Raw genomic sequence first — 16,685 nt, 5'->3', positions numbered from 1 at the left:
AAGACAGGAGGAGAAATGGAAGTGAATGAGGGGGAAGTATCGGAGGTGGTAGGTGCGGTAAAGTCATCGGAGACCGAGGTATGCACTGAGGATCAGGATGAAGAAGAGTCTGTGACAGTAGGAGTGAAGCTTACAGAAAAAGTGGACTCCTGCCTTCTGGCTGATCCACTTGTGGGTTCACGGTGGGCGAAAAAGAGTTGGGTCATGTGGAATCGGTGAGGGTAACTAGAAGTGGTTTAGTGATAATTGTTTGTGTTTCTGTTGGGCAGAGGAAGAATGCTTTCGAAGTAAAACTAATGGGGGCAAGAAAAGTGAATTGTTTCTTTCTCGAGAAAAGGGCACCAATGAAAGGAGTGATAACTGGGGTAGCAGTAGATATAAACGTTGACCAGCTGAGGGCAAAGATTCCCGGTGTATGTGATGCCTGTTGTTTGATGCGACACAGACAGGGTGGCGAGAGTGGGGAAACAGAAGAGTCATTGTCTGTTCTTTTGAGTTTTGAAGTTGAGTCTTTGCCTGACAAAGTGAAGTTAGGATATATAAGTGTATGTGCCGAATACATTAAGAAGTTACAGGTGTCAAGATTATGGACATGTGGCAGCAGTGTGTAGGAGGGAGGGTCCAAGGTGTGAGAAATGTGCAGAAGGGCATGAGACAAAGGAATGTGTAGTATTGCAGAAAGTAGTGGAAATTGTAGGGGTGCCCATTGAGTTGGGAATCAGAAAAGTCTCGTGCGAGAGAGGCAGGTTGAGGTTTCCAGGGTTAGAGTAGAGCAGAAAATGTCATATGCTGAGGCAGTGAAGAAAGTAGAGGAAGATGGGTTAAGGGGGAGGAGTGGTGAGAGTAGTAAAGATATACCAGTACAGAGGGAGAGGCCAAAAAGTGAAATACGTTTCAGTAAGATTGGATTTTTAGCATTTATAAAAATGGTTATTAATTGTACTGCAGGGATGGATCGGAAGTCTCAGAAAATTGAGGTTGTGGTGGCAGCTGCAGAGAGGTAATTGGGTGTGCGAGACTTGACAGCAGAAGAGTTACAGGATGTGTTAAGTGGTGATGTCTCATCCTTTCAGGGTGATGGCATAAGGTAGGAATACATACATTTAATTTGTGGAGTAGGGGGGTGTTCATTTTATTTTATATAATTTTGAGATTATAGAGTATAGTGTGAGATGATAGGGTATTTATTTAGTACATTTTTCTTTTTCAAGTAAAGTATAAGGGAGTTGTACTCCAGTCTAGCCGTTAAACCTCATAGATGAAGAAGAAGAAGTTATATCGACTATGTCTGTTTTAGCTCGCTCATTATTGTCTTAATTGAAATTACGGATTGCCTCTTATCCGCTCATAGTTCCCTTATGCCATAGTTTGTACATCTCAATTGTCAGTAGAAACCACATTTGTTTAAGCAAGTCAGCCATATCAGCTATGTTATTTTAAAAGGCAGTAAATGAGGCTGAATGAACAGTTTGGCTGCCAGGCAAGGCTCCTCTGATAGCAAGTATTTACTCCATGGGGTTTAAAAGAAAGCTCTGCTGTTGGGACAGCTATATGTAGTCCCTAACAGTGCAATTCATGTTTTGTTTAGTATTGTAGAGTGGCTTTGCTGGCATGCATAAAACATTATTACATTTTTTCGTCCCACCCCATGCTAATATCGCCACTGGGTGTAGAGGTTTTACTGCAGAAGACATAAGGTTCTGGTATAGGATCAGTAAGGGGCGAAGTAGTGAAATGTGGGGGTGATTTTTATTAAATAGTGGTAGGTTACATAGGTGTAGGTTAATTGGTGGTGAAATTCTTTCATTTTTATATCACAAAATATAACGTGATCGACCACACACTACCGCACAGTAGGTGGCGGCATGCACAAACAAAATATGCGAACGCCATGATACCAAAGAAGAAGAACTGCTAAACGTTGTTAGGCTTTAGCTTCTGGAGAGCGTCAGAGAGGGAACGAGGGCGGCTACATTTTTGCAATGCCGAATAAAGCGAAAAAGGAGAAGGTAAGTTGGGAGTTGGCTTGCAAAACCGCAGATACGAGTAGTGGAATGTACAACAACTCGTTTGATGTTTTAAACAACGAACAGGCGGCCATCGACTCGACATTTGCAATGTCCCATTATGACTAGCTAATGTTAGCTAGCTATGCTAACTTGAATAGCTACCGTTAGCTGGCTAGTTGCATGTAGCTAGTCAGATTATTTGTAACAAAAAGTACAGTACGATTTGAGGGACATAAACGCATAGCTAACGTTTGCTACAATTTAAAGTTACTAAATAACTTGTCCAACTTCAACAAAACTGTCAAATATTAGCTTTGCTTGGGGATGTAAACATGAAGAAATGCTAGCGTTTGACATTAGTCAACTTGCCCCCTGTCCCTACACATGACTTAAATGACTTGTGAATAAGGCATGTCTAAAGTATGTTTTCTTTACAGGAGTCGGGAAAAGTTGTAAAAACTGGAGGTCAAGAAAACGACCATGAGGTAACTAAACGCCTCGCTAGCTCTTGAGAACCTGTCTATGAATGTGCAAGATAAACACTTAACGTTAGCTACTACAGCACCAAAAACATATATATATATATATATATATTGCAAACATTTCGATGCCATTTTGGTCTACCCAAGCAGTGGATATGAACCTGATTCACATGTAGAGAGGCTGGTTGTCCGTTTCAAAAACATGGTAGCCACTATCCCATTACTGTGTCAGAATATAAAGAATGCTTGCATAACATTAGCTACTATCATTGTGATCTGAGACCACTTAAGAAGGCTAGCTATGTCAGTTAAAATCAGATGTACTGAAGATGTAGATATGGCCATGAATCCACAGGAACATACACCAGTCAGTGATTAAGCCCTCATAGAAACGGTTTGCCCTCTCTCTCTCTCTCTCTCTCTGGGGGTGTAATCCGGGGTTATCTATCTGTACTCTGTGTCATCAGCCATGCATCCGATCTGCTAATGTGCCAGCGTTGTGTCGAATTGAAATCGCTGTATTACTCCCACAACCCAATCCAACCCCTCTGCATACAGCCAGGTTCCGCTCTCCTTTGGGATGCTTGTGGCCACTGGGGTTCTAAGCTTTTGACGTCAGTGGGATGATGACAATGAAACCATGGGAGTCATATTATACAGGCTGGTTCAGGCTTAGTAATACCCTTTGTTTAAGCGCCAATGGCCTGAGCTGGCACAACCTTCTCATTGTTTGAGATGGGTTAAACAGGTCGATAGATGCAAGCAGAGAAGTTTGTTGATATTTATTCTGCTTGTTTCTGAACAGCCATGTCTGCCTCTTTGGTTACATGTAGCTAGACATATTTCCTATCTTGTCTCCTGTGTTTTTTGGATGTGTGAACCACACCACTTTCTTACCCAAGGGCCTGACCAGCTGCAGTATGAAGCTAATACAGTATATGAAGCTGACACCGCTATGAAGGTATACAGTTAGGAAGCTAACACATTGGGTAAATTAATCAGCGGGAGAGAAGACCTTCTGTTGTGTCATGGGTCAGTAATCCAGGCCCGTCATGTGTTCCAGCAGCTTTATTCCTCCCATTACTAGACAGTCGGCAGGCCGGCTGCTCACTAAGAAGGCCTAAAACCCTAAACCCCTGTCTTGTAGTGTGAAAGGCAACATTTAGTTGAGTTCAGTGAATTTGACATATCCCCTTTCTGATGTAACTCCATAGCGGAAAGACAGCCTTGTCAGGTGTATATGTGGTGATTTAAAGGATTCCAGCAGGCAGGTGGGAAAAGACTATAAGAAACTGCCCACATTTACCAGTTTTCATATCTAACCTAGGGGGACCGGGACAACTCTTCACGGGGTTGTGTTCAGTAGGGAAAAACCTTTGGAAATAAGATCAAAATGAATAGTCCCTCTGATTCATTGTTTTGTTTGGTGTCGAATGAACAAACCTTGGTGCATGCTCTGATCCATGCCCCCCCCCCCCCCCCCACAGCAGGGTTCCAATAGGAAAGGCAGTAACAGCATCCCTCCCGCCACTCAGCTGCTGAAGGGCAAGCAGCCGGGTTCCCAGACGCCGGTCAAGAAGGACAAGAGGCAGAGCTCGTCCCGCTTCAGCCTCAGCAACAACAGAGAGCTGCAGAAGCTGCCTGCCTTCAAAGGTACGATTGGACCTAATCTAGGCTAGCCTTAACTCGGCCTATTCAAAGACATATATTTTGTCTGTTCACTCCATAATTGAAAATAAATCAAGCTACCTAGGCAATGGTCTGAATCCTGCATTGTTTTGGTTTCTCAGCCCTCCCAACTGATGTATGTGCTGGCCCCTGTCCCTTTACCCATGTCCCATTACCCCCAGCTCTGGCTTATCCTCTAGGTTTAACCCTGGTAAGCTTTAGCATAGCTGCCTGCCATCTCCAAAAGCTCTCTTGCATTATTTTCTGATTTAAATCACAGCAACGTCACCATCACTCTCTCTCGCTCTCTGTGCAAGTCTCTGTACCTGTCCACTGCTCTGCCATGCTATAAAATGTACCTCCGACAGTGTTGCTCAAGACGTGGAAACAAACAGTGGACGTAAAGGGCTCTGACTTTGCGCTGGATTTAAAACAAGTGTCTATATTTAGTGGGTAATCCAGAGATAAGGCTTTGATGCTGCCAGGTCCTTGTTTCAGGATGCTGCCGGTTGCCAGATAAGCGGGTGGCTGGCAGAGAGCTACATTACAACCCACCTACCCTCCCCTGCATTTCTCATGGACAATATCAGCACTGGCGTATGCAAATCCTATGCAGTGTTATAATGTTACTACTGTGAGTGACTGGCATGCAGTTGGCTGTCCATGGCAAACTAATATATATGTGTGCAGTATGCACATCCAGCAGATTTCATAAGTACATAAGCTATGCTACACCATGTGAAAAGGACAGGACCCGTGCAGTACTTAGGCCTAGATGCAGGGTTTGAAATAACATGGGACATTTGGTGTTTAAGAGCTGGGGCAAAGTGGAGAGCTGCTTTAGTTTCTGTCTATACATTCAACTCTGTCTAGAGTAACCACGCAAGCCAACTGCTTCAGCAGTGATAGTGTGTCCTGTACACCTCTCACTCTTCCCTGTGTCTTCTGTCAGACCGGTTACATTCAGGCAGACAATTATCTCTGATCATGTAATACCTTTGTTTCCTTTCTCTTGTGTTACTGTATTCTTTACGAGTTCGATAAGCTCAGAGTCGTGATAACAGCTGGTCACATCTATGGGCCCAACGAGGGCTTTTGATAAGGTTGTTCTGCAAATATTGTCCGATGGACCATGACCTTGTGGGTGTTGCCAGTGGTCCTGTCCTAATAGGCAGTCAGATACCTAGCAAGGCCTGCTTTCATTCCACACATTCTCCTCTGGATGGAGATGGACTCTTTTGGACGGCAGCAGTCAGGCTACACCGAGCTTTAGTGCTGCTGCTTTTTGAATGGCTGAACTACTGCAGACTAGACTGCTTCATAGAGCTTTACCAACGGGCTGTCTCTGGACACCTGGGCCACATGAAGAGGTAGAGTGCTGCTTTTGGAGAGTTAGTTCTGTGTAGCTGAAGAGCTGATTTCCGAGAGCTACAATGAACTTTAGGGGTTGTTTATTTTGTGTTCCACAGAGTTTTAGTAGGTGCCTCTTTTTGACAGCAGACTGACCAGGCAGGGGAAGATGCAGCCTGATACCACCTCACATTATTGCTGTGTGGAATATGCAGTCTGCATCCTGTTCACGTGGTGGTAATGCCTCCCCCCCAAAACAAGCTGTTCCAGGATAATGTTGACCTTTTCCACAGTTTGATAAGCATGAGCAACTTGCTACATTGGGGGAAAAACAACACCACAGTGTTTCAGACGAGTGTCTGTTTTTAGTTAACCCCCCACTTGGCTCTCAACTCTCCCACCACTGCAATGGTTTGCCAAAATGTGGTGAAGAAAGGAACGAACAGCAGCTTGTGTTTTTGTTTGAGATCCCGTGACAGAGGAGCTGTCTTGGGAGGGATACAGTTTCTCTCGCTCTCTGTTGGGAACTGTTGTCTGGGGGAACTGTTGTTTCAGAGCGGAGGAACTTCACTCTGTGTGACTGTGAACTCAAGTCATTGGCTGGATGACATATGGCTTCAGTAGTAGCTTGAGGTCAATAGAACGTGGTGTTGAAGTGTCAGCAGACTCATAAAATAATTCTTCAATTACTTCCATTGACACATCTTTGAAATCGCTACAATACAGATCTTGTTGTTATAGCCAGAGTAGCCCGACGTGTCACAAGTTTAGTCCAGTTGTTCTGCAGAAGCTAGCGGGAGAGTTTATATAAATGGCTGGTGGCCTGTGCCAAATGAGAGTTTGGAGGATAGACTGCACGCACTCACTCATTGGTTATCAGAAGAACAACAGCTCTTCAGACAGGAGAATGCCCCATGACTAAGTAGGCCAGAAACCGCTCTTTATCTCACACACACACTTGTTTTTTAAAATTCTTGTGGGGACCTAAAATGTATTTCCATTCAAAATCCAATTTTACCTAACGTTAACTTCTAACGCCAACACCTAACCTAACCCCTAAGCTTAAAATAGCCTTTGTCCTTGTGTGGACATGGGAAATGTCCTAACAAGGGATAATTTCTTGTTTTACTATCCTTGTGGGGACTTTTGGGTATTTCAGGTCGACACGAGGACAGAAGAACAAGACAACACACAGATGGCCGGTGTTTCTGTTGCATGTATTTGAATGACTTCTGAGGATTTTGTATGATGTATTGAACTACACTCCAGTATATTTTGTAACATACTTTTGAAAGCTGTAATTTGTTTTTTCAAAATACTTCACTATACCATTTCTTTATAGCAGTTCAACATTTTGTGTCCCTCTTTCACCCTACATTGGTATACCCTACATCAAGTCTGATGGCACTATGGTGTGATATGAGCATCTGATAAATTAACTATATGTAATTTAAAAATTAACAATTGCATAACATGTTGACTTACTCTGATCTCCCCCCTGAAACGATGTCAATGGAAATACCCAGTGTGCTTTGCAGTTGTTCAGTTTTGCATATTTACATTTTGGTCATTTAAAAGATGCTCTTATCCAGAGTGAGAGTGCATTCAACTAAGATGGATAAACTATATCACAGTCATAGAAGTTTCTTTAACGGTTACTGACAATGTTGTTGCTTTTAGCTCGGCTACTTCCAAATATATTTTAAAGTACATGTATTTTAATTGAAACATTGGTCTTTAGGGTATTTTGTACTTGTATTTTGTACTTTATGTCCATCCCTACACACCACACACACACTTTAAATACTTGAATCCAGAAATTACATTAATGATTCAAACATTTCAAAGCTCTTGTATACAAAAAGCTTCCCTTCTCCACACAGCTAGGTTGCCCATAACTGCTAAAATAGAGCATTACTTCACCAGTTGATTTGCTCTAGTCTTATGCAGGCCTGCAATCTTTAGTTCACGTACCGTAAACCTATGTACGAGGCTGAGACTGCCAAATATCAGCGCCACCACACAAAAACCAGGAATTCCTATATAACTAAACTGAATTACCTGTTATCAGTATTTTATAATTGTAATTAGTTCTACTGGTAACGATACATTTACCAACTATTCTCCTCTTGAATACTGCCAATGGTACTAGTTAACTTACAAGAGAGAGGCTTCTTCCTTTAACCTTCTTGCAGAGTATTCAGTGTGGCGCACAGTGACATTAGCTCTCTCCCCATGTGCTACTTTGCCAATAGACACGCAGCCTCCTTCACGTCTAATGTAAAGACTGTTGGTTCAGTCTGTATCTATAGCAACATCAATACTTACTCATACCTTCCTATAGTGACCCTGGACACAACATCCAGATCGAAAACACGCAGCAGCTAACCTGACTGGTCATGTTCAGTTCGACCCTGCTACAAACAAAGCTAAGGAATCCCGCTTTCAGTTGGAACATTTTCTGAAAATGCAGTTGAGTTCACAAGTTGCACTATGACTCACTTCACCTATTTGATTTAGGTCAGAAACCACAGTAGGGGGGAAAGCATGAAACATGCCAAGAATCTCACTGCCGATGGGTACTTATCACAGTGGGAGGGTGTTCCTTCTCTTGCTAGACAGAAAGCAGTACTTGCTGCGTGCTGAGCCGGTAGCGACAAACCTGCCGATTCTACTTGTAGACTCGGCCAACAACTTGACTTTGAACCAATGGGCGGCAGGTAGCCTAGTGGTTAGAGCGTTGGGCCAGTAACCAAAATGTTGCTGGATCAAATTCCCGAGCTGACAGGGTAAAAATCTGTCGTTTTGCTCCTGAGCAAGGCAGTTAAACCACTGTTCCCAGAGCGCCGAATACTTGGATGTCAATTATGGCAGCCCCCTGCACCTCTCTGATTCAGAGGTGTTGGGTTAAATGAAGACCCATTTCAGTTGAATTTATTTATTTATTTTATTTCACCTTTTATTTAACCAGGTAGGCAAGTTGAGAACAAGTTCTCATTTACAATTGCGACCTGGCCAAGATAAAGCAAAGCAGTTCGACACATACGACACAGAGTTACACATGGAGTAAAACAAACATGCAGTCAATAATACAGTATAAACAAGTCTATATACAATGTGAGCAAATGAGGTGAGAAGGGAGGTAAAGGCAAAAAAAGGCCATGGTGGCAAAGTAAATACAATATAGCAAGTAAAAACACTGGAATGGTAGTTCTGCAATGGAAGAATGTGCAAAGTAGAAATAAAAATAATGGGGTGCAAAGGAGCAAAATAAATACATTAATTAAATACAGTTGGGAAAGAGGTAGTTGTTTGGGCTAAATTATAGGTGGGCTATGTACAGGTGCAGTAATCTGTAAGATGCTCTGACAGTTGGTGCTTAAAGCTAGTGAGGGAGATAAGTGTTTCCAGTTTCAGAGATTTTTGTAGTTCGTTCCAGTCATTGGCAGCAGAGAACTGGAAGGCGAGGCGGCCAAAGAAAGAATTGGTTTTGGGGGTGACTAGAGAGATATACCTGCTGGAGCGTATGCTAAGGTGACCAGCAAGCTGAGATAAGGGGGGACTTTACCTAGCAGGGTCTTGTAGATGACATGGAGCCAGTGGGTTTGGCGACGAGTATGAAGCGAGGGCCAGCCAACGAGAGCGTACAGGTCGCAATGGTGGGTAGTATATGGGGCTTTGGTGACAAAACGGATTGCACTGTGATAGACTGCATCCAATTTGTTGAGTAGGGTATTGGAGGCTATTTTGTAAATGACATCGCCAAAGTCGAGGATTGGTAGGATGGTCAGTTTTTACAAGGGTATGTTTGGCAGCATGAGTGAAGGATGCTTTGTTGCCGAATAGGAAGCCAATTCTAGATTTAACTTTGGATTGGAGATGTTTGATATGGGTCTGGAAGAAGAGTTTACAGTCTAACCAGACACCTAAGTATTTGTAGTTGTCCACGTATTCTAAGTCAGAGCCGTCCAGAGTAGTGATGTTGGACAGGCGGGTAGGTGCAGGTAGCGATCGGTTGAAGAGCATGCATTTAGTTTTACTTGTATTTAAGAGCAATTGGAGGCCACGGAAGGAGAGTTGTATGGCATTGAAGCTTGCCTGGAGGGTTGTTAACACAGTGTCCAAAGAAGGGCCGGAAGTATACAGAATGGTGTCGTCTGCGTAGAGGTGGATCAGAGACTCACCAGCAGCAAGAGCGATCTCATTGATGTATACAGAGAAGAGAGTCGGTCCAAGAATTGAACCCTGTGGCACCCCCATAGACTGCCAGAGGTCCGGACAGCAGACCCTCCGATTTGACACACTGAACTCTATCAGATAAGTAGTTGGTGAACCAGGCGAGGCAATCATTTGAGAAACCAAGGCTGTCGAGTCTGCCGATGAGGATGTGGTGGTTGACAGAGTCGAAAGCCTTGGCCAGATCAATGAATACGGCTGCACAGTAATGTTTCTTATCGATGGCGGTTAAGATATCGTTTAGGACCTTGAGCGTGGCTGAGGTGCACCCATGACCAGCTCTGAAACCAGATTGCATAGCAGAGAAGGTATGGTGAGATTCGAAATGGTCGGTAATCTGTTTGTTGACTTGGCTTTCGAAGACCTTAGAAAGGAATGGTAGGATAGATATAGGTCTGTAGCAGTTTGGGTCAAGAGTGTCCCCCCCTTTGAAGAGTGGGATGACCGCAGCTGCTTTCCAATCTTTGGGAATCTCAGACGACACGAAAGAGAGGTTGAACAGGCTAGTAAATAGGGGTGGCAACAATTTCTGCAGATCATTTTAGAAAGAAAGGGTCCAGATTGTCTAGCCCGGCTGATTTGTAGGGGTCCAGATTTTTCAGCTCTTTCAGAACTTCAGCTGAATGGATTTGGGAGAAGGAGAAATGGGGAAGGCTTGGGCGAGTTGCTGTTGGGGGTGCAGTGCTGTTGACCGGGGTAGGAGTAGCCAGGTGGAAAGCATGGCCAGCCGTAGAAAAATGCTTATTGAAATTCTCAATTATGGTGGATTTATCAGTGGTGACAGTGTTTCCTATCTTCAGTGCAGTGGGCAGCTGGGAGGAGGTGTTCTTATTCTCCATGGACTTTACAGAGTCCCAGAACTTTTTTGAGTTAGTGTTGCAGGAAGCAAATTTCTGCTTGAAAAAGCTAGCCTTGGCTTTTCTAACTGCCTGTGTATAACAGTTTGTAGCTTCCCTGAACAGCTGCATATATCACGGGGGCTGTTCGATGCTAATGCAGAACGCCATAGGATGTTTTTGTGTTGGTTAAGGGCAGTCAGGTCTGGGGAGAACCAAGGGCTATATCTTGAATGGGGCATGTTTATTTAAGATGGTTAGGAAGGCATTTAAAAAAAATATCCAGGCATCCTCTACTGACAGGATGAGATCAATATCCTTCCAGGATACCCCGGCCAGGTCGATTAGAAAGGCCTGCTCGCTGAAGTGTTTCAGGGAGCGTTTTACAGTGATGAGTGGAGGTCGTTTGACCGCTGACCCATTACGGATGCAGGCAATGAGGCAGTGATCGCTGAGATCTTGGTTGAAGACAGCAGAGGTGTATTTAGAGGGGAAGTTGGTTAGGATGATATCTATGAGGGTGCCCGAATGCATTGTTGTACATCTGACTAGGTATCTCCCTTTCCCCAATCCGAGAGCACAAACCCCCACGTGGGGACCGGAATTTGGAATTTTCTCCATATATCGGTTAAATGTCATGAGCCAGTCACTTCATGTGCAATGTAAGTTATGGGATGGTAACTGGTTAAGTGCACAGATGCAATAGACACAACAGTAAATACGAAGGAGATGATAGTGGACTACAGGAAAGATAACCGTGCACGCCCCCATGCTCATCGACGGAGCTGTAGTGGAGCAGGTTGAGAGTTTCAAGTTCCTTGTAGTCTACATCACTAATAAACTAACATGATCCAAGCACACCAAGACAGTCGTGAAGAGGGCACGACAAAACCTGTTCCCCCTCAGGAGACTGAAAAGATTTGGCATGGGTTCTCAGATCCTCAAAAGGTTCTACAGCTGCGCCATCGAGGGCATCCTGACTAGTTGCATAACTGCTTGGCCTCCGACCGCATAACTGCTTGGCCTCTGACCTCAAGGCACTACAGAGGGTAGTGAGTACAGCCCAGTACATCACTGGGGCTAAGCTGCCTGCCATCCAGGACCTCTACACCAGGCTGAGAAATTGTCAAAGACTCCAGCCACCCTAGTCATAGACTGTTCTTTCTCTACTACCGCACGGCTAGCAGTACTGGAGCGCCAAGTCTAGGGACAAGGGGCTTCTAAACAGCTTCTACCCCCCTTGTTTTTAAAAAATAACGATATTTTGGAGATATAGTTTTCAAGTAACGGAAAGTGTCATCTGAATAAAGGGGAAAAAAGGCCTGCCTTTGCACATGGGGGGGGGGAAAGGCCTGCCTTTGCACATGGGGGGGGGAAGAAGGCCTGCCTTTGCACATGGGGTGAGACATTCTTAGTAATTTACTAGAGAACCATTTCGGATTTGAGTAACTTTTGTATGACTGATTTCTGCTCTCCGAATTCATATTCGTTATGTTAATAGGCCCTTTTAATTTTATCTGGCTTGTCATTCCAAATATAATATTTTTTTGTTCATATAATTTAAAAAGTGGGTCACTAGGTGTAGGCAAAACCATAAGCAAATAGGTAAACTGTGATGTGACTAGAGTTAATCAGGGCGATTGTTTTTTCCCCCCCTCCCCCCTTTGATGGCAAGATCTTATCTATTTTTGTTAACTTTCAATAAAAAATGTATTGGAGTGAGATCATTTCTTTCTATCATGATAAGTATACTGAGTATGTCTATCCCCGTCAGACCATTTTATTGGTCAAATACACAGTAATGTAAACTTTTTTTTTTGTGATCCAATACATAATGTAATACATTTACCATAATTTGGTTAAATCCAGAGAGGTTAGCAAAAGTATCTAGATCCTCTGAGGCTGTGGAGGGATTCTAATTGTGGTTTTAATAGAAACATGACTCCTCAGCGTACAATGAAAACCTTTGTTTTTAAGCCATGGATTTCTAATCCCTTCATGTTATTGTTGGATCTAATTTTAACAGTTAACATTTCGATGGCAATAATAAATAGATATGCCGATAGTGGACAACCTTGTTTTTCTCCTCTTGACAGTTTAAAACTTACTGAGATGTAGCCATTATTTACTTTTTTTTTTACATCGTGTTACTATACTTAAACCCATTTTAAGAGATTCTACAAAATGGATATATTTTAGGCATTTTATATATATAAACTCAAGTCTTACTTTATCAAAAGTCTTCAAAATCTGCTATGAAAACCAGGCCTTTTTTCCCAGATATGTCATAGTATTCTATTGTTTCCAGTACATGTCTTGTATTATCTCTAATGTATCGTCAATGTAAACTGTTGTTCAGGTTAGTTATCATTGTTTAAGTTTACAATGGAGCCCCTAGTTCCACTCCTGATACCTACTTTGTCCCACCTCCCACACATGCGGTGACCTCACCCATTATAACCAGCATGTCCAGAGATACAACCTCTCTTATCATCACCCAGTGCCTTGGCTTACCTCCGCTGTACCCGCACCCCACCATACTGTCTGCACATTATGCCCTGAATATATTCTACCACGTCCATAAATCTGCTCCTTTTATTCCCTGTCCCCAACGCTCTAGGCGACCAGTTTTGATAGCCTTTAGCTGCACCCTCATCCTGCTCCTTCTCTGTTCCACACGTGATGTGGAGGTAAACCCAGGCCCTGCATGTCCCCAGGAACCCTCATTTGTTGACTTCTGTGATCGAAAAAGCCTTGGTTTCATGCATGTCAACATCAGAAGCCGCCTCCCTAAGTTTGTTTTACTCACTGCTTTAGCACACTCTGATCCTTGCCGTGTCTGAATCCTGGCTTAGGAAGGCCACCAAAAATTTGGACATTTCCATACCCAACTATAACATTTTCCATCAAGATAGAACCGCAGAAGGGGGAGGAGTTGCAATCTACTGCCGAGAGAGCCTGCAAAGTTCTGTCATACTTTCCAGGTCTATGCCCAAACAGTTCGAACTTCTAATTTTAAAAATGAATCTCTCCAGAAATAAGTCTCACTGTTGCCGCCTCCTACCGACCCCCCTCAGCCCCCAGCTGTGCCCTGGACACCATCTGTGAATTGATCACCCCCCCCCCCCATCTAGCTTCAGAGTTTGTTCTGTTAGGTGACCTAAACTGGGATATGCTTAACACCCCGGCAGTCCTACAATCTAAGCTAGATGCCCTCAATCTCATACAAATCATCAAGGAACCCACCAGGTACAACCCTAAATCCGTAAACATGGGCACCCTAATAGACATTATCCTGACCAACTTGCCCTCCAAATACACTTCTGCTGTCTTCAATCAGGATCTCAGCGATCACTGCCTCATTGCCTGTATCCGCGGTCAAACGACCACCCCTCATCACTGTCAAACGCTCCCTAAAACACTTCTGCGAGCAGGCCTTTCTAATCGACCTGGCCCGGGGATCCTGGAAGGATATTGACCTCACCCCGTCAGTTGAGGATGTCTGGTCATTCTTTAAAAGTAACTTCCTCACCATCTTAGACAAGCATGCTCCGTTAAAAAATGCAGAACTAAGAACAGATATAGCCCTTGGTACACTCCAGACCTGACTGCCCTCGACCAACACAAAAACATCCTGTGGCAGACTGCAATAGCATTGAATAGTCCCCGTGATATGCAACTGTTCAGGGAAGTCATGAACCAATACACACAGCAAAGGCCAGCTTTTTCAAGCAGACATTTGCATCCTGTAGCTCTAACTCCAAAAGGTTCTGGGACACTTTAAAGTCCCTGGAGAACAAGAGCACCTCCTCCCAGCTGAGGCTAGGTAACACGGTCATCACCAATAAATCCGTGATAATCGAAAACTTAAAGCATTTCTAAACGGCTGGCCATGCCTTTCTCCTGGCTACTCCAACCTCTGCCAACAGCTCACCCCCCCGCAGCTACTCGACCAAGCCTCCCTAGCTTCTCCTTTACCCAAATCCATATAGCAGATGTTCTGAAAGAGCGTCAACCTGGACCCATACAAATCAGCTGGGCTTGACAATCTGGATCCTCTATTTCTGAAACTGTCCGCCATTGTCGCAACCCCTATTACCAGCCTGTTCAACCTCTCCTTCGTATCATCTGAGATCCCCAAGGATTGGAAAGCTGCTGCGGTCATCCCCCTCTTCAAAGGGGGAGACACCCTAGACCCAATCTGTTACAGACCTATATCCATCCTGCCCTGCCTATCTAAGGCCTTCGAATGCCAAGTCAACAAACAGATCACTGACCATCTCGAATCCCACCGTACCTTCTCCGCTGTGCAATCCGGTTTCCGAGCCGGTCACGGGTGCACCTCAGCCACGCTCAAGGTACTAAACGATATCATAACCGCCATCGATAAAAGACAGTACTGTGCAGCCGTCTTCATCGACCTGGCCAAGGCTTTTGACTCTGTCAATCACCATATTCTTATCGGCAGACTCAGTAGCCTTGGTCTTTCTAATGACTGCCTTGCCTGATTCACCAACTACTTTGCAGACAGGGTTCAGTGTGTCAAATCGGAGGGCATGTTGTCCGGTCCTCTGGCAGTCTCTATGGGGGTACCACAGGGTTCAATTCTGGGGCCGACTCATTTCTCTATATATATCAATGATGTTGCTCTTGCTGCGGGCGATTCCCCGATCCACCTCTACGCAGACGACACCATTCTGTATACTTCTGGCCCTTCCTTGGACACTGTGCTATCTAACCTCCAAACGAGCTTCAATGCCATACAACACTCCTTCCGTGGCCTCCACCTGCTCTTAAACGCTAGTAAAACCAAATGCATGCTTTTCAACCGTTCGCTGCCTGCACCCGCACGCCCAACTAGCATCACCACCCTGGATGGTTCCGACCTAGAATATGTGGACATCTATAAGTACCTAGGTGTCCAGACTCATATCAAACATCTCCAATCCAAAATCAAATCTAGAGTCGGCTTTCTATTTCGCAACAAAGCATCCTTCACTCACGCCGCCAAACTTACCCTAGTAAAACTGACTATCCTACCGATCCTCGACTTCGGCGATGTCATCTACAAAATAGCTTCCAACACTCTACTCAGCAAACTGGATGCAGTTTATCACAGTACCATCCGCTTTGTAACTAAAGCACCTTATACCACCCACCACTGCGACCTGTATGCTCTAGTCGGCTGCCCCTCGCTACATGTTCGTCGCCAGACCCTTTAAACATCTGCTATCTGAGCAGCTAACCGATCGCTGCAGCTGTACATAGTCCATCGGTATATAGCCCACCCAATTTACCAACCTCAGCCCCATACTGTTTTTATTTTATTTTTCTGCTCTTTAGCACACCAGTATCTCTACCTGCACATGTTCATCTGATCATTTATCACTCCAGTGTTAATCTGCTAAATTTTTATTATTCACTCCTATGGCCTATTTATTGCCTATCTCATGCCTTTTGCACACAATGTACACTGCTCAAAAAAATAAAGGGAACACTTAAACCACACAATGTAACTCCAAGTCAATCACACTTCTGTGAAATCAAACTGTCCACTTAGGAAGCAACACTGACAATAAATGTCACATGCTGTTGTGCAAATGGAATAGACAACAGGTGGAAATTATAGGCAATTAGCAAGACACCCCCAATAAAGGAGTGGTTCTGCAGGTGGTAACCACAGACCACTTCTCAGTTCCTATGCTTCCTGGCTGATGTTTTGGTCACTTTTGTATGCAGGCGGTGCTTTCACTCTAGTGGTAGCATGAGACGGAGTCTACAACCCACACAAGTGGCTCAGGTAGTGCAGCTCATCCAGGATGGAACATCAATGCGTGCTGTGGCAAGAAGGTTTGCTGTGTCTGTCAGCGTAGTGTCCAGAGCATGGAGGCGCTACCAGGAGACAGGCCAGTACATCAGGAGACGTGGAGGAGGCCGTAGGAGGGCAACAACCCAGCAGCAGGACCGCTACCTCCGCCTTTGTGCAAGGAGGAGCAGGAGGGAGCACTGCCAGTGCCCTGCAAAATGACCTCCAGCAGGCCACAAATGTGCATGTCTGCTCAAACAGCAGGCCACAAATGTGCATGTCTGCTCAAACGGTCAGA

The 16,685-nt window shown here is 44.4% G+C and overlaps 1 protein-coding gene across 4 annotated transcripts in view; it reads left to right on the top strand.

The window, feature by feature from the left end:
* The window catches only part of LOC115118565 (serine/threonine-protein phosphatase 2A 56 kDa regulatory subunit gamma isoform-like), a 48,339-nt gene continuing 31,654 nt past the window's right edge, over positions 1–16,685 (top strand). Inside the window, exons 1-3 of one of the 4 annotated variants that reach the window (XM_029647216.2) lie at positions 1–78; positions 2,447–2,494; positions 3,982–4,144. In XM_029647216.2, the coding sequence (XP_029503076.2) occupies positions 16–78; positions 2,447–2,494; positions 3,982–4,144 (274 nt within the window). In that variant the 5' untranslated portion in view covers positions 1–15. Of the gene's footprint in view, positions 79–1,902; positions 2,010–2,446; positions 2,495–3,978; positions 4,145–16,685 lie in introns of those variants that run through there. The other 3 variants (XM_029647215.2, XM_029647218.2, XM_029647217.2) reach the window with 3 other exon arrangements.

This window comes from Oncorhynchus nerka, linkage group LG13, assembly GCF_034236695.1.
Source record: "Oncorhynchus nerka isolate Pitt River linkage group LG13, Oner_Uvic_2.0, whole genome shotgun sequence".
In the NCBI taxonomy this organism is placed as follows: domain Eukaryota; kingdom Metazoa; phylum Chordata; class Actinopteri; order Salmoniformes; family Salmonidae; genus Oncorhynchus; species Oncorhynchus nerka.
Note: the sequence above shows the minus strand (reverse complement) of the source record. Positions and strands in the feature narration are given on the sequence as shown.